This window comes from Suillus plorans (assembly GCF_016647745.1).
Source record: "Suillus plorans strain S12 chromosome Unknown HD556scaffold_19, whole genome shotgun sequence".
In the NCBI taxonomy this organism is placed as follows: Eukaryota; Fungi; Basidiomycota; class Agaricomycetes; order Boletales; family Suillaceae; genus Suillus; species Suillus plorans.
In genome coordinates this window covers 358,298-374,591 of record NW_024537403.1, presented here as the reverse complement: position 1 = coordinate 374,591, position 16,294 = coordinate 358,298, and the positions used below count along the sequence as shown (strand labels likewise).

Sequence of the window (16,294 nt, the reverse complement as noted above, 5' to 3'; positions counted from 1 at the left end):
AGTCCGAGTCGGCCGCCACATAGTTTGACAATATGATCTCAGGTCATATCATCCAACGACTACCTTGTTCACGCCGGCTTTTTTTGATTATTTACAAGAAACTGTGAATGCATCAGCAAGAGCGAGGGGAGTACAATTGCACCGATGACGCATCACTAGAGCGTTACAGTTGCACTGTTTAACGCGTCAATATGACATGAACCTGTGATTGTCTTTTGGTGCACTTAGAAAGCCTGAGAAGAGTCAGCACGCACCCCTCTCTTCGTTTGCCGATGCACCCCTCGTGCTCGCTAATAGCATCAGCCCCTCCAGGTTAATGTACTGTGATGCATGATGCATCTCACCCGCCCTTGCTTTCTCGCGCCTACCTAATTGTTGTTCAAACGATGCAACAAACTCAAGCGGCACATTCTGATACCAACTCTCGTTACATATGTATTGGATGTGCATCTACCAATATTATAACAAAGGTTCATGTATCCAAGTGCATGTCTTGCTGAGCGACGAGTAAGTGGTGGTCAAACGTGTCCACCAGTGCCAGGGAGCTGGTCTTGAAGGACTCGGCAAGTGTTCGACGTAAGAAGCTTAACGTACTAAGCTTAACGTACTATTTGTCCCTCGCCGTTGTCCGCTCCATCCATGTCCTGCAATGCGTTTTTCAGGCCCCGCTCGTCCCAGCGCTGGGAAATGGGGATTGGAATGGGCCGGACTGCAAGAGCATCCATTGATATTCCCATGGCCAGATGGGTAGCGGGTACATTAAAAAAATACAGTATGAAGTCTATCCTACCCCCAATAATGAAATTAAAAACACATCTACTGCACATAGTAACGAACAAGAAAGTAGTAAAAATAAATACATCATCAATGGAGGTGGTTATCTAAAGGAACAGTCATCAAGAAAGAACCTACACCGGCTGATACGCTAGCTCAGCTGGTTCGATTATGGTCATATTCGCATCGCTAAACTTTTCCTCAGAGCCCGTGCACTGTCGAGCAGGATTTCCGGGGTCGCCGTGGTCTGGTTGGGGTGCGTGGTCCGCACTCCGGTCATAGAATATCAACAGTGAAATGAATTGGATAGAGACAATCGTAAAGAGGAACCAAAATGTTGCGGCTCGTCCTTGATACTCATGTGAGCCTCCATGGATGGCCTCCACGGATGTCTCTATTGAGCTCACACCAGCGAGACCAATTGCTGATCCGAATTCCAGAGCACCGTTAAAGATGGCACCAACTGTGCCTGTCATGGACGAAGGTGCGGCTTGAAAAATGGCAATACTGTAATTACAGCAATCAAAACGTGTTCATAAAACCACGATAATTTGAACTTACTTTGTGTGCGAAAATATCAGCATGATCCCTGCGCTCCCTAGAGAAAAAGCTGGGAATACGTATGGCCAATAGTCCTCAGGTTTTCCCCCGCCAAGCGCCAGCAATACGGTCGCGACCATGCAAAAAGACATGCCTGTCAGAATAATCCATTTCGGACTGATGATCCGAGAGAGCGATCCGGTGAAACTCGCAAGGAAGGCTGCGATGCCGATCGGGAGCCTGGTAAGTTGAAACAGTCTTAATGACGGGAAACATAGAGTGACAGTGAAGACCTTACATGTGTATAGCCGATGATATTGGCGACCACTCAAATACGTTTTGCCACAGGGTCATAAAGACCATGAACACTGTGCTCCACCAAAGGAATGGCAAGAGCGAGACGGCAAAAAGAATCGAGAAATTGGGGTAAAACCATGTCCGGGGTGGTCTGGTACAAGATCAGTCAATGATCGGTGGTAGGTGTAAGCATCCCTGATAGCATACATTGCAGCTGTGTCCACAGGTATACGTGTTTCCAAATAGAAAAACCCGATCACCATCATGATTGATATGATCAACGGGACAAGCACTTCTGCAGATGCCCAACCATCAGTGGAACCGGATGTCACAGCAAAAATGAACAGAATTAGGGCAACTAACAGAGCTCGTGAGAGATGCGAAGTGGAGCATGCTGAAAATTCATACCAGTTAGGATGGTCACGCCAAGTAAGTCAAGACTTTTCCATTTCGCTGCTCCGGGCTCAAGATTGTCTTTGGTGTTTGACATTTCTGGCGGTACGATGAAAGTACACGCCAGAGCCCCTGGCACAGCCACGATGGCTATAAACCAGAACACCCAATGGTAAGATGTCCATTGGACAAACATTGCACCAATCATGAGGCCGAGGGCTATGGAACGGAACCATGGAGTTAGTCGTGGATAATCAGGTAGGGGAAATTCTCACAGTTAGCGATGCAGCCGCAGCCTCCAAATAACCCTATTGCGCGAGCTTGTTCAAGCGGCTCGGGAAATACTTTGACCAGGAGTGCCAGGGCAGAGGGAATTGTCATCGAAGAAGCTGAGAAGCGATCTTTGTCAGCCAAAGCCATCAGACCGGCGGAAATGTTTACCTATTCCAGTCAACGCTCTGAGAACGATGATCGTAATAGTATCATTAACAAATCCAGCGCACAGTGAGATGACGCCAAGACCAAATACACCCCCAACGAACGCAATTTCTGTGAGCCCGTCAATGTCACCATTTGAAAAGTACAGCATGGTACTAACTTGGGTTGTACACGTCGCTAATGCGGCCGCTCTAAGCAATACGTTCAAGTTGAAGTGTAAAATTAGAATCAATGGGATGGACACGTACAATAAGCAGAAAAGATGCAAAGGTCAACTGGTATGCACTCAGGGTCCAGGTGTATTGACTTTCAGTCATACCCATGGATGCCTCGAGTGCCGGGATTGCGGAGAGGAAAGCTGAGTTATTGACGGTATCTAAGAATTGAGCAAGACAGAACATAAACAGTAAACTTAGTCTGCGCGTAGCAGAAAGTTTTTTGGGTTCATGATGAACTGGCGTTTCCGCCGTGGGGAGAGGCTGGAGTGGCGGCATTGCGCCTGAAAATTACAAACAAGATACTACGGTTTGTCAGTTCAGGAGCGACCGGCTGATGAAAGGGAGGTTGGAAACCCTCTTTGTCAAAATGGATGGATGGCCTCACATTATAAAAGGCATCTCCATGCACATGACCAACGCGAGTCAGACGCATCACACGTCTCAACACCAGCGAAGATCTCGATTATGTGCAGAGCTTTTAGATGGGTCATCACTGTCGCATTCCTCCGAGGGTTTGTGAAAGCATCATGGTTCCTTGAAGTAAGATTCGACCCATTGAACTTGTTGAGATCTTTCACTGTGGACCTGGTTATCCGTACCCCCGTTCCACGCTTCCCGCATAACGACAAAAGGAAATGTATCACGCGCGAGGAATGATAAGGAAGGAAGGCGGTTGCATTGTGCGACATACGAGAGGTTACGATCTGATCTAGACTCCGAACAGATGGTTGGGCCAGCCAGTGTGCTCAATAGCCGTGTCAACACGGCGCGGATCTGTCGAAGCATGATATTCCGGGTAGGTCCAATCTCTTCTGATGAAAACGACCATCTACGACCACTTACTCTATGATATCGGTGGGAGCATATGCAATGAATCTGATTAGCCTAGTAGTAAATGCGAGAATGATATGTAGTGCTGAGAAGACAGAATTGCCACTTCCGTTATCCCCTGTAGTTTGGTATTCTACCGGACACATCTGCCGGGCAGAACCGGTTTGGCAGAACCCTGGTAAAATATTAATGGCGCAACAGTTTGTCCTCGGACCGTGACAAGTGTGTCAGAATAACTGATAGACTCAGAAGATGAATATAAGGACCTGCAGAGATGCCAAGGAAAGCAATGTGGTGTGCTGTGTACTACCAACGCAGGCGCAGTGCACATACTCACAGCGCCCTTGCGCGATGGCGGATCTAAATTAAACAATCTTAGCAATCTTGAAGTTATGTACCCGCGGACCAGCTCGGGCCCAGACTTGTTTACCTCGTTGCCTGCATGGTTTCGGAAGACGTATAACGTGCGCTCCAAGAGTCCGGTTCTTGTGCACGACTACGGATACACTTTCTTTAGAGAGCATCCGAAGGTGTACAGTCCACCCTGACCGGCAACGTGTCGGTATTCGAGCAAACAAGTAGACTGGAAGGAAGACATTCCATGCATTAGAGGAGTCGATCGCGCCGAGTTCTAAACTCAAGGATTCCTTCGAAGCGCAGGATAGGTAAACAAGTAACAATTCATAGTGTGACGAGCCTCAAAGTTGTCTAGTTAGTCTCTTTTCTTTTCTTTGCAAGTCCTCGGTTGTTCATACCTACTTGATGCTCGTGTTCACTCACTGGAGCTGCGCAATTCCGCCCATCCTACAATTCCATAGAACTACGTGACCGCACGATCTATCGTGTGCTTGTCCCGGCGGGTAGACAGCTGCGAACATGAGTTTCCTCAATCCGCGACTGTATCTCGAAGCTAAGACCAATATTCGTGCAGTGTGCTGCTGAAATAAGTGAGGATATGGTTCAAAAATTAGTGCGGAAACCGTTCCATTCGGGATACTATAACCGAAGAAAATGACGAAAACGATGAGAGCGGCTGTTGTCTTTAGAAGTTGAGAAGCACGACGGACAACGAAGTGTTGTATTGGGACTTCAGACCAACGGAGACTTTGGGAGATACGACCATAACGCACCAGGACATGTCCATCATAGAATGGTGCCTCAGAGGGCAACAAGGAAGAGACCATCTTATACGCTAGTATCAGTTTAACAAAACTTGCAATTTTATGTTCGATACCTGAAACTGCAAGAACACGAAGCTCAAGCTTCCCCTAGCTCACAGCTCGCTGGTCTAGATCTAGAAAGCCCATAAGAGATCACGGGAAGGATGACAACAGAAAGGGGTGGGTGACAAGGACGATCATAGCGAGAGGAGAACAGTTGGCTGTTGATGTCTTTGCTGTCTGGGTGATTATAGGCGCTAGTGTCTGAGGCTCCTGCACATCCGCGTCCATTATGTAGCCATAAGGACGGCCTTCTTGGGACCCAAGCATAAAAAAAGTATATATAGTATTGGTCTGGTATGCTGAACTGGAATGGGAACTTTGCGGCCGCATGTGGCCATGAATTTACGAGGCCAGGGAGGCCAGAGAGGCCACGTCACTGTGCCTGTACTACGTAGTGACTTCAAGCACCGAGCGGGTTCGTCCGCAAGCCGCCGCTGCATTATGTAAGTTATTGCATTAAACCACCACCGACGTCGGCGTAACTGTGACATCGCTATGGCGTACACTCTTGACTTCAGTACCCCCGTCAATTCAGCTCTGCTCATTTACATTCTCTACTCCGTGCAGAAGATCGTTTTCCCTTCCACATCCACACCTAAAACAATCCCAAGCGAATTCAAGCATGGTTACTCATGGATGCCCAAGGAACACCCTCCCACTGTGTTGTTCAAGACATATACCCCGAAGACACTGGAACCATTCAACGGCAAGAACGGAGGTAGAATTTTACTCGCCATCAACGGTATCGTGTTCGACGTAACAGCGGGGAGGAACTTTTATGGGCCAGGTACATCTGCTTGCCTCGTCAATTCATTAAATCAGGACTGAGGCACACTGTATAGATGGCATGTATGGTAATTTTGCAGGTCGTGACGCATCTCGTGGCATGGCCAAGCAGTCCTTCGATTTGGGTGGGTGAACTATTGGACACTCCTTACACGACACCTAATTTATATGCCGTCAGATATGCTAACGGCGATTGACCAACCTCTTGACAGGCTCCAGGATCTCCGACCAGACGAAATGTAAGGGCTTATTTTCTTCCATCTTTGCATTGCTTATAGCATTACCGATTACTTAGCGAGAACATGAAAGGTGAGGTTGAATTAGTTGCTTAAATAGCGACAATCACTCATAGCGAGGCACAGGATGGATTGACCACTTCTCAAATAAATACATCGTTTGCGGAAAGCTTGTTGAGAATGACGCTGCGTGATTGAATTCTGCATCATGTCGCGGGCATCTCTCGCGTTGAATCCGTTTAAAGTGGATCATGTACTTGCAGCGTCGACGAGTCTATGCCATTTCCTGCTTTCGTATTGTTCATATCTATGTACTATAGTGTCGAGGTTGTTTATGTTACATTGTTACACATGTATGGATTTGATAACGACATTAATACCGAAACGCGATCGGGTGATGACTGCGTTAACGCCGTTTATTGATCGCGAACGACGCACAACTCTTGCAGAACCAAGATCCCATAACACCTGACTCATGGACGTCGACGATGATGACTTTTTCACGAACCTCGACCGACCAGGCCGTGCTGCTAACAATAATACCTTTCAGGAGCGACTTCGTCGAGCCTCACGAGATGACGACGGTGCAGAAATACCAGATGCACCTCCCTTCATGTTCGAGGAAGAGGAAGAAACGCCACTACAGCAACTCATAAGACATTGGATGAACGAGCGGCACTCGCCTGATATTCTCCCAAATGAAGGAGAGTTATTGGCAGGACTGCTTGACCACATCAGGAGTCAGGTTGGTGAGCCATGTCGTGACCTTGGAATGACCAGCAGACAAATCTGACTCTGATGCAGTCTGAGACCGTACAGCTCCTTCGCACAGACCCCTCATCCTCTGAGGAAGAGCACTTTCGCATCGTGCTCGTTCAGACGGAGGTAGAGCGAGTCAAATTCATAGTGAGGTCATACCTCCGTACCCGTCTATTCAAGGTCATTTCCTCCTTTCCACTCCCTTTTTAAGATACTACATCATGTATTACAGATCGAGAAGTTTGCTCGGTATATCATGACCAACCCTCAAGTCCAGCAGCAACTCTCAGAAAGTGAAGTCGAGCACGCGCGTCGGTATGTTGTGGCCCTCTTATGAAGTAGCATGGTGGTTGACCATGTCCCCAGGTTTGCCCGTTTGACTGATCAACATTTCTACCATTCGGTTCTGCAGAGTTTGCCAGAGACCCAGCAGACCCTTGATGATCAACCTCCTTTTGTACCTTCTATGGGTATGGAAGTCGACGTTTCACCGAGAAGAGTGGTACTCACAATCGCATCTAGTTACTGAACCAGATAAGGGTCGTGCAGTCTTTGTACTTGCTCGACAAGACTGTCCACCAGTGCGACTGCCAGAGTAGGTTGCTGAATATTGACCGATGTCGATTTCTCTAATCAGACTACAGTGGGACCGCATTAGATATGCGGAAAGGACATATATCTTTGACCCCGTATTCGGTGGTGGAGCAATTGGTTGCTCGAGGGGAGGCAGAACTTGTGTAGTCCTAGATTATGCTGTACAGTACAACTGGTCAGATATGATGGACGAAGGGATATGGGATATGATGAGAATGATAAATATCACAAAGCTGTTACAGCGCACACCGAACACCTTTGTCACCGCGGTACGTATGGCATGTCATCCTCGCCATCATCACTCCGTCGGTGCCGGGGACGAGACGATGACTCTTCACGTGCATCATCATCGTCTTCCATTCGAGGATCTCCTTCCTCAGATTTGACTTCTCCCATCGTCTCTTCTGGCACACCCTCCATGTCAACATCCTCTTTCTTTTTCCGCCGCCTCTTTGGGCCATCCCCAGATGCCACCCCGTTTTTCTTCGCTTTGCTCCTCTTTCGCTTCGCGTTTTCTGCCGCCTCAGCTTGTAGGTCGATGGTACCGCCCGCCGAAGGGTCAGGTACAGATTCAACTATTTCCTTTAAGAAATCCAACATCTCTGTTGTTTCGATCGCATGCTTTCTGTGTATATGTATTCACGACCAACATCGCGGTCAAGGTAGCAATAAACGCACAAGTGATAAGCTTCAACCTTCTTTGCCCCCCGTTCAACCGTGACTTTAGCCGCCTCCTCCACAATCATAGCCAGGAACAATTCCAATGCTTTCGCTATCGGGCGTCAAACATTGATATCAGAAGCAAAGACACGTTCATGAGATAAGGGATAAATCGGTGTACGAAGACATACAAATGACCACTGGCGTAGCTTGCGCAACCTTCCCGACTTCCTCATCTTTCTGCATAATCTTCTTGATTCGTGCCTGTCCTCGAACATATGAGTTACGACTCGGTAATTAAGCGCTTGGTCGCAGAAACTCACAACGGGGAACTTTGTCTGTTTGTTCTTGGTCTTCATCTTGGATCTATGCTCATTGTTCGCCGCACCCCCAACTCTAACTTATGACCAAAAGAGAATCACGTGCGCATAGGGCAGTATCACGTGTGCTCAACGCGCCACGATGTCACAATCAATGATGTAGACTTGGTGAACTTGTCCGTCTATCGACGGCTTGCCGGCCGACCAGTCTAACCTGAATATGATGTTGGGTGATGGAAATCAAAGCTGTCATATGCTCCGGTAAGCACAGCACACACACACTAGTACCTACTTCCATTGTTCACATGGTAGGATCAGATAAAAATAAGGCATCACTCTCCACATGTTAAGTAGACAATGACTCGTGTATCAATTAGGAAAAGTGGTTGCTGCTTTAACGCCGCTTGTGGTCCCTCGCTCCTTCGAGAAAACCAAATATTGTTTGCATCACAAAGGCAGTGGTCTAGCATCTTATCCGAACTTTTGAGAAATCGTATACCAGAACAATTGGTGTATTATCGAACAAGTGGTAACTTACAATCATATCGTATCTGGAAGAACATAGTATGTATCATGAGAGAACCGCTAAAGTGAAGTGACAATCACTCGGAGATTGGTATTGGACAAAATGAATGGTGGGGGACCTCGTAGAATGTGTGTAATAGGAACCTAGAACAATTGTATTCACACTGGCGGGGAAAGTTTTCGCTGCCTAGAGCGGATCGTCAGCCATAGCCGGAGTAACGCAAACACAACATGACCCTACCCATCACCATTTCCAAGAAGTTCTTCAAACCTTTTTCTAAGTTGGTCTAACTGAGCATCCAGCTCAGGTGTCCCATACTCGTGCCCCTTGTCCATATCAAAAGCTGAACAGTCTCTCAAGAAATGATCCAGGTCCTTAACACGAGTTATGGATAGTTCTGGTTCATTTGATCCCCGTGTACGAGCGAGATAGGAAGCGACCATTGTAGTCATGCCGCCTGAAGTGGTATTAATTTTCAGGATCTGATTTGGAAGACCGTAATACACACCAAGAATAGATATGCCAATCGAAGTCTAGTAGTTCAATGACCTCAGGGTCAGTTTGGCATAAACGCTGATGGAGTTCTTTGAACTTACCTGTCTACCCGTTAAAGATGCCGAAATACCGGTAGTGAGTGCCCCAAGGGCTACTTGCAACCCTATCGCAATGTTCAATGCAAGGCCTGTAACTCGTGCTTCATAGAAGGGAATATTGTCAGAAAACAAGGAGACATCCAAGCCAGAATACCGAACTGAAAAGGTGTTATTTAACTTTTTCGACTAACCTTTTGCGGCGTATCGCTCCCTCTCAATCTTCGCATTAGCAATGGTTGGGGCGAGCCGAAATCCGATCGTGTGCCGCTGTGAGGTCATGATCAGGATTAATGGCGGTACAAAAATGCTAGCAACACAAACATGAGGTTTATCTTCAATTTCGGGCACTATCCAGCCTATGCCTGATCCATTGGGACGAACATGGCCCGTAGCTGAGCGACGCGACGGTCCACGCTTGATGTGTCCGTCCCTCAGGCCATTTCTTGCAACCGGAGGAGGTTGAGAAATGTCAAATTCTGGATATCGACCATAAGCTGGTATCCGTCCTGGTGATTGTCCCTCTGAACTGCCAATGAGGGGCTTGTCAGACGCCACAAAATCCTGACTCTGCGGACGATCTCCCTCTGACTCCGAACTACCAAGGGGGCGCTTCTCAGTGGCCGTCAATTGACTGTGCGGACTAACTGCTCTGTCTACACGTTCGGGTTCCACAGACGGTGAGGGCTTTTGGACTTCGGGTTGAGAAGGGCGTGCCTGGGACTGGGAGGACTGTCCAGTAGGGATGGGAGGGAAGTCATGATCCGGATCCATGGTGCTTCCACGACGCAGATGTCAGGAGGTCGGGTGACCTCGTCCAAAGCCTGCTCATCAGACTCCAGTTGGAAAGCTTTATACCGAGAATTAAGTAAAGTTGAACCGAGAACCCACGCCTCACCCTTGCAGTTACCAAAACCATCGTCCGTTCGAAAAGTCTTTAATTCCGCGTATTGTTGTAATGACTGTTCGGTACGGCCGCTATCGTGTCTATTGAAACAAGGCACGTCGGTAGTACGGTGCAGTCCGGCTAATATCGTTGCCAGGGATCAAATTCAGAGATCTTGAAGTGCCACAGCTTGAACTTGAAGGCGCCAGATAATGTTTGAGTTATACTTAGCGATTCACCCCCATCAATGGCAAGGGGTACTATTATGTAATGGCTCCGATTGTAAAGCTTCTGGTCATATCCTAGTGACTTAGTACGATGGCTATGAAACGTCATTGGAAAGTACTGTGGCGCCTCGGAAGTATCTGTCTGTTATCGATCCATCACATTATCATGCCTGACCCTGCTCCACTCAGTCCACTGATTCGTAATCGGCAAAAGACCTCAAACTCAAACTTTAAAGGCAGGCGCTGAACAACCAATATTAGTTGTAGTCTTAAAAAGCATCATCAGCCGTCTTGCCGGCACATCTTTATAGCCTTGTCGATCCATATGTACCACAAACTCAATGTGAGCAGCCGAATACAGTTTCCACGGCTAGGCTACTAATGGACGGTGCCGGTGAACATGTGACATGGCCTCCTATCACGCCACGAGGGTCTATGCGCTGACTGCTGACACTGACTTTGTCTTTGAATTTGATGGGTCGCATGGTGTGTTAGTTGCTCAGTCTGTCGAAATTCTGGTAGGTTAATACAACGTACGATGTACCTCAGCTGTTCGTTGAAATCTGAACATTCCGCTGGAACTACCTGATTGACGAACCTTAATTCTTTCCAGCTTTGAACTCTCGTAACGCATCCGCCATTTGACGCTATTAGGCGCTCCCGGGATGACATTCTACTTTGGTCTGTTATTTCCGGGCACTGGAGAACACCCGGACACAGGAGTGCTTTACGCCCACCAGTCGGGCTAGACTCAAGAAACTAAGTTTTCTACGCATAAGGCTGCCAGTGTGGCCCTTCACCAAATATCACTGGCAGCTGATGCGGCGGCCCAACTCAGATCCGCGAGTACATGTGACTGTCCTCGCTAGAAGACGAGCCTTTCGCTCCGATACCGTGGCGCGACCGTGACTCCGGTATGTACCCAGGTTGCTCCGATCATGGCAGCGGCATCCTGAGCCTCATATTAAAAAGCTCACTATCACGGTGGTCTTCCGAGTCGGAACTTGACTTTGTCTCCCTTATTTGATTCTCCCGTCGTAATGGCTCCTGATCGTTTGGCAACAGCGCAGCCTAAATATTGCAGATCAAATTTTCTGCGCATGCAGAGGGCACTAGCAGGCTCACATCGACTTACAGAGTCATGTCGGAAGGCAGGTATAAAGCCCAAAACCTCCGCTAGAAGGTTTCGAAAATCCACGCGATGGCAGAAATCATTAAGAAAACTCGAATCATGCATGTACGTTGAAGAGAACCTGGTTGCGGGTGAGCTTTTTGTTTGATAATAAAAGGGCTCTAGTGCACAGAATCGAGGAACCCAGGCCATACTGTCCAAATTCGTGCATGATATAACTAGCATTGTAGTACCATAGCCATGCACCGTTGCGAGCCCTTAGTTATATCACAGATAAAACATGGATGTTTGGCGATATCACTCGGTACCGCCGCGAAAATTACCGAATTTAGTATACCTCTAGGGCGTGGGAGATTCCCACAGAAGGGGGAGGGGTCTGTGAGGGGTCTTGTTAAACGCTGCTCATGTACATTTTTTCCCGAGCGGGTACCTCTTGCTTCTACTAAAAGCATGCCAGTAACCACATATGACCCCAGAAAACACGTTGGGGTTCATGCAGAACGTGTTTCCCATGTTTCCAGCACTAACTTTCCTGGACACTACCCAAATGAGGACCACTCATGGGACCTCGAGAGATTCAGGAAGGTGCGTCTCGGCCCTAAAGCTCGATCTGTATTCGATTGATCCATGGTCATGCAAGGATAGGGACTAACCGTCAAAATAGAAAGATTATCGAACCGCACCATTGAATTTGACCTTGTAGGCGTGGATGCATCCATCGCAAATGCTTTCAGGAGAATACTGATCGCCGAGGCAAGTCTGAATTAGTTTTTCAGTCGCGGCGTGATCATGTCTGACATACTCTAGGTTCCGACGATCTGTGTCGAAAGAGTTTACGTTTGGGATAACACGTCGGTTGTGGTCGATGAAGTGCTTGCGCAGCGGATAGGCCTCGTACCTCTGAACATCGATCCGGCTCTCATGGATATGAAACAAAGCTAGTTTTAAAAATTTCCATGGATGTTTCTTTCATGCTAACGCCTTTGACAGGTGCAAATGATCAGGCTACTGACCGCAATACACTCGTGTTTCGATTACAAGTTGCCTGCGAGCGTCGGAAGAACGCGCCAAAAGATACCACAGACCAAAGCAAGCTGTATATCAACCATGAAGTCCTGTCCTCACATTTGAAATGGATTCCACAAGGAGAGCAAGAGATCGTTATGGCAGACAATCCCCCCGCACCTACGAATTTAAACATCGTGTTGACGAAACTACGACCTGGGCAAGAAATTGACATGGAGCTACATGCTGTCAAGGGAGTAGGGAAAGATCACGCAAAATTCTGTCCAGTTGGTGAGTTGCCACTTTGAAGCAACAGCAGCAGCCGCATGTCTAACCTCCAAGTAATAGCGACGGCGTCATATCGTCTACTACCATTGGTGATTTTGAACCCAGAAAAGCCTGTACCTCCAGAGCTTGTAGAAAAATTTCAAAAATGCTTCTCGTCGGGTGTCATTCGAATAGATCCTCGAACGAAAGCTGTCAGCGTGGACAGTAAGAAAACACGAAACGAGACGATGAGCCGAGAAGTATACAGACATCCAGAGTTTGAAGGATGCGTTCAACTTGCTCGAGTTCGAGATCATTTCTTATGTATGTGTCCTCTCCTTGTCACACGCGTTTCGACTGATATCCCTGCATAGTTAACATAGAGTCTGAAGGATTTTATCCTCCACAACGTCTACTCCCAGAAGCAATTGCTGTCATGCGAGCCAAGATTGCTACTATCAAGCGTGCTACGGAGACGCTACTAAATAATGGTGATGGCCTAGGTGACGTTGAGATGGCAGGTGCTTAGCTACGTATAGCAGCGCTGGGAAGCGCCAGTCCTCGACTTCGACTTCGGAGTTCCAGAAATGATGATGGATTGGTAGCAAAAATCTATCGATATACAACAAACAATTGAGTATACGTATGTACATCACACACTTCGCAAATCAAATGCAGCACTACAAATTTCACAACAGTATTCGAGTCAGGCTAATCATCATCAGCTTCCAGCTCCATGTCGAAGATGTCATGGCTCTCCGTCGACATCCTCGAGCTCTTAGCAGGTGACTGACCTCCGAGCTTCTCAGTGGCCTTCATTTCGCCTTTTGGATCATGCAGAGCTTTCTGCGTGTAGGCTGCACATAGCAGCAACTGCATACGCTGCAAGATAAGTTGATACATGCGGGACCCATTAGCGTCGCGACTATCGGACAGTACATCTTTCGGTGGCCTGCTGGTAACAGCTGTCAGAGAAAGCTGGAGGAAACAGAAAATATGCAGTTTTAAGATGACTTCAACACCACCATCTTGCAATTTCGTCCTGTACTCGCCCACATCGAGAAGGACGCCATGCTCATTGCGAACGTATGGAGAGTCATGCATGATGCATGAGGCAGCAGTTGGGAGGGGAGAGCCTTGTTGAGCAGCCTCTCGATAATTTTTGAAACGTTTGAATACGCTAGTGCACACATGCAGCAGACTCAAAATGTGCCTGAGTGAAAGTCAAAGGGTACCACATTAGGTATCAATTGAAATTCCAATTGTCTACAGTGTATGTCACTCAAAAGCGGCAACTACCGACATCAAAACTTGTAATTCTATCTACACCCTCGGAAATACCTCTTTCGTCTTGAAAACCTTACAAATGGGCTATGTTAGAGTAGTATAGTAAATCTATCAGAATACTTTTTCAAAAAACTTAAGTTTCAAATTTTTCGCTAGCCAAAAGTGAATTTCGAGCGGAGAGTGTCGGAGTTTCCTATTTGGGTATGCGGCATCTGACGGCTGACTCCGCGATTACTCGACGAGAACACCCAAGTTCATCATCAATGTAGGACCGCACCGACGATGTGATTTGTATTTCTTCACGGCAAATTCAGCTTGACGTGCATTAAGACCTTTCCTTGGATATTGTGAGAAGGAACCATGAAGCTGGTTGAGTTACACACCTGTAAGCATCCATATATCTCCAAGATTTTCGATAAAAGGCACGTATTGTCTTGATCGGGCATGCATCAAGAAGCTCTGGTACAATGCGCTTCGCGGTGAGGAATGTTCCATCAGCCGCACTGCGGAAACCTGCGAGAATTTGGTCACATCACAATGAGTCAGCGCTGACAATGTGGCCACACACGAGTTTTTACCCATCCCCAGTACATTTCAATGGGATTCAGCTCGCAGTGAAACTTTGGAAGAAACCAACATTTGTGTCCTGCTGCTTCGATGATGAGCTGTATGTATGGTTTTTCGGCTTTGAAATCTTGCTGATTTGCGAGCATTTTCCGCATGCAACAGTTGACACCCAGAGATTCGCGCACTATGTGCGCATGCAACTCGTCAGGCTCGTCTCCACCCTGCGCTGCTGCCAGTGCCTCACGACGAAGTGTTTCCTGTGCTTCTCGTGACAATTTGCATGTCTGACACTCTCCAACAGCTTTCCCTTTGTTTGCTGCTTTCAGGACTGAAATTAGTCCGCGCTCCTCAAGTACACGCTGCATTCCCTTCGGCTGTCCACGAAATTCGTAATCCGGGTGATCGCGAGGGAGCTCGCATGGAAAATTCATTTTTTGGAGCTTTCCACGAAGTTCTGGATGTGGATTGTCCATCGGAATGTAAGTGTCGTGTATGGTCCTCTGTTTGCCGCCTGGCTTGACATTCATTTCCTTTGCATTCAGTGCGTCCTTTGCGAATGCTCCATGCGCGGATGATTGATCGAAAATGAACTCGGCGACTGCGTTCGGATAGATTCGCTCGAAAATCAAGATCGTATTTTGTATCTTGATGTATACTAAGTATATTCTCAAATTTTGTCCAGGATAATTCACGACGCACTTGTTTCATCAGATTCTCATTTGTCCAGAACCCATCGTGATTTTTTCCAGGGTAAATAATCTCGCGAGAATCTGTGCAACTCAGCTGTTGACCATCAGGCAGTGTGGCGTTTTGATGCAGCTGTTCCTCAGATAGTGTCAGTCTTCCTGTCTGCTCGACAATAAAATCGGAGACATGGATTGCACGCCCTTGGCCCTTCTTTCGAAGTGGCATCTTCCCCTTGGTAACATATACCCGTCGCCGAAGTTCGTTAGCACGGAAAATTGACTCGTCGTGCATAACAGGTACATGTAGTTTCTCTCCAGGCCCGAGAGTTGGTTCCACTGGTTCAAGGTCCTCATCCCGGTAGGTACGACGAAACCTTTGCTCATATCAGTGAAGATGCTGATATTTGAATAACAGGCTTTATACCTTTCATTCGCAGCAAACTGTTCTAAAAATTGTTTTCGGTAAGCAACAACATCCTCACGCTCATGACCGTCAACGTAGACACCCTTCTTGACCTCTTTCAGCTCATATCCGAGTTTTGCGAGCCAACGTCGTGCTGAACCCTCAGATATCTGTTGACCATTGAGGTTGAGACCAAGTGATGGGATTATCACCGTGTTTACTTGTTTCATTAAGAGCAGTGGTGTTATCTATAGTCCATATCAGAAAAACTAACCATTGACAGTATCCATTAAATGGTTGACTCACCTCACCATCAGAAAGGACAGTCAAGTAGCGACGCACAGCTTGTGTGATGCGCTCATTATTGAGCAGTGATGGGTGTCCGTGGTGCTTGCCAGCACTCACTGGAGGTAGTGTATGAAAACGAGCAACATATTTGTACAGTGTGCGTATCTTTCGTGCCATGTATGGACCCTTGCCAATGGAGACTGCAACAGCACGACTCGCTTTCATCATGGGTGCTTTAATGCGTGGATTCCGTTTATATTTGTCCCACAACTCGATGAACTGTTTGAGAGTATGCAGATGCACTGATGAGGTGAATGATTTAAATTTCTTCGCTTCGATGATCAGTTTCTTGACAGTATCG

The 16,294-nt window shown here is 47.3% G+C and overlaps 6 protein-coding genes across 6 annotated transcripts; 3 read left to right on the top strand and 3 right to left on the bottom strand.

Annotated features, from left to right (window-relative positions):
- Positions 1–705: 705 nt before the first annotated feature.
- Positions 706–3,235, bottom strand: HD556DRAFT_1268447 (major facilitator superfamily domain-containing protein). The gene is made up of 10 exons (XM_041299144.1): positions 3,046–3,235; positions 2,691–2,991; positions 2,603–2,633; positions 2,446–2,553; positions 2,280–2,393; positions 2,020–2,223; positions 1,819–1,969; positions 1,613–1,762; positions 1,336–1,554; positions 706–1,281 (listed from the first exon to the last, which is right to left on the bottom strand). The coding sequence occupies exons 2-10, from the start codon at positions 2,934–2,936 to the stop codon at positions 909–911; spliced, it is 1,596 nt and encodes a 531-aa protein (XP_041161866.1). The 5' UTR covers positions 2,937–2,991; positions 3,046–3,235; the 3' UTR covers positions 706–908.
- Positions 3,236–5,158: 1,923 nt separating this feature from the next.
- On the top strand, positions 5,159–6,152 carry HD556DRAFT_1360721 (cytochrome b5-like heme/steroid binding domain-containing protein). Its single transcript, XM_041302620.1, has 5 exons — positions 5,159–5,501; positions 5,557–5,625; positions 5,679–5,739; positions 5,796–5,809; positions 5,863–6,152. The coding sequence occupies exons 1-5, from the start codon at positions 5,210–5,212 to the stop codon at positions 5,928–5,930; spliced, it is 504 nt and encodes a 167-aa protein (XP_041161865.1). The 5' UTR covers positions 5,159–5,209; the 3' UTR covers positions 5,931–6,152.
- On the top strand, positions 5,744–7,236 carry HD556DRAFT_1467870 (Sld5-domain-containing protein; the record flags this gene model as incomplete). Its single annotated transcript, XM_041308394.1, has 6 exons — positions 5,744–6,481; positions 6,541–6,675; positions 6,728–6,810; positions 6,862–6,965; positions 7,018–7,090; positions 7,140–7,236. The coding sequence occupies exons 1-6, from the start codon at positions 6,212–6,214 to the stop codon at positions 7,234–7,236; spliced, it is 762 nt and encodes a 253-aa protein (XP_041161864.1). The 5' UTR covers positions 5,744–6,211.
- A 114-nt stretch (positions 7,237–7,350) lies between these two features.
- On the bottom strand, positions 7,351–8,108 carry HD556DRAFT_1234533 (histone-fold-containing protein; the record flags this gene model as incomplete). Its single annotated transcript, XM_041297669.1, has 4 exons — positions 7,351–7,714; positions 7,768–7,861; positions 7,941–8,013; positions 8,073–8,108. 4 exons carry the CDS (start codon positions 8,106–8,108, stop codon positions 7,351–7,353), a joined length of 567 nt encoding a protein of 188 aa, XP_041161863.1.
- Positions 8,109–8,550: 442 nt separating this feature from the next.
- On the bottom strand, positions 8,551–10,355 carry HD556DRAFT_1360702 (uncharacterized protein). Its single transcript, XM_041302619.1, has 7 exons — positions 10,084–10,355; positions 9,510–10,035; positions 9,380–9,455; positions 9,192–9,289; positions 9,104–9,128; positions 8,836–9,052; positions 8,551–8,781 (listed from the first exon to the last, which is right to left on the bottom strand). Exons 2-7 carry the CDS (start codon positions 9,957–9,959, stop codon positions 8,754–8,756), a joined length of 894 nt encoding a protein of 297 aa, XP_041161862.1. The 5' UTR covers positions 9,960–10,035; positions 10,084–10,355; the 3' UTR covers positions 8,551–8,753.
- A 1,525-nt stretch (positions 10,356–11,880) lies between these two features.
- Positions 11,881–13,231, top strand: HD556DRAFT_1431402 (DNA-directed RNA polymerase; the record flags this gene model as incomplete). The annotated part of the gene is made up of 6 exons (XM_041305014.1): positions 11,881–12,015; positions 12,076–12,183; positions 12,238–12,367; positions 12,421–12,726; positions 12,784–13,026; positions 13,077–13,231. The coding sequence occupies 6 exons, from the start codon at positions 11,881–11,883 to the stop codon at positions 13,229–13,231; spliced, it is 1,077 nt and encodes a 358-aa protein (XP_041161861.1).
- Positions 13,232–16,294: the final 3,063 nt, after the last annotated feature.

What these genes read in the sequence shown, in the direction of transcription:
- HD556DRAFT_1268447 (XM_041299144.1), bottom strand. Translation starts at nt 2,936, where the DNA reads ATGCCGCCACTCCAGCCTCTCCCCACGGCGGAAACGCCAGTTCATCAT. An exon ending in CTGCGGCTGCATCGCTAACT is followed by an intron (nt 2,224 to 2,279) that starts GTGAGAATTTCC and finishes TCCGTTCCATAG; the next exon opens with CCCTCGGCCTCATGATTGGT. An exon ending in ATATCATCGGCTATACACAT is followed by an intron (nt 1,555 to 1,612) that starts GTAAGGTCTTCA and finishes TCAACTTACCAG; the next exon opens with GCTCCCGATCGGCATCGCAG.
- HD556DRAFT_1360721 (XM_041302620.1), top strand. Translation starts at nt 5,210, where the DNA reads ATGGCGTACACTCTTGACTTCAGTACCCCCGTCAATTCAGCTCTGCTC. An exon ending in GAGGAACTTTTATGGGCCAG is followed by an intron (nt 5,502 to 5,556) that starts GTACATCTGCTT and finishes CACACTGTATAG; the next exon opens with ATGGCATGTATGGTAATTTT. An exon ending in CAAGCAGTCCTTCGATTTGG is followed by an intron (nt 5,626 to 5,678) that starts GTGGGTGAACTA and finishes ATATGCCGTCAG; the next exon opens with ATATGCTAACGGCGATTGAC.
- HD556DRAFT_1360702 (XM_041302619.1), bottom strand. Translation starts at nt 9,959, where the DNA reads ATGGATCCGGATCATGACTTCCCTCCCATCCCTACTGGACAGTCCTCC. An exon ending in GATTGGCATATCTATTCTTG is followed by an intron (nt 9,053 to 9,103) that starts GTGTGTATTACG and finishes ATACCACTTCAG; the next exon opens with GCGGCATGACTACAATGGTC. An exon ending in CTTCTTGGAAATGGTGATGG is followed by an intron (nt 8,782 to 8,835) that starts GTAGGGTCATGT and finishes GATCCGCTCTAG; the next exon opens with GCAGCGAAAACTTTCCCCGC.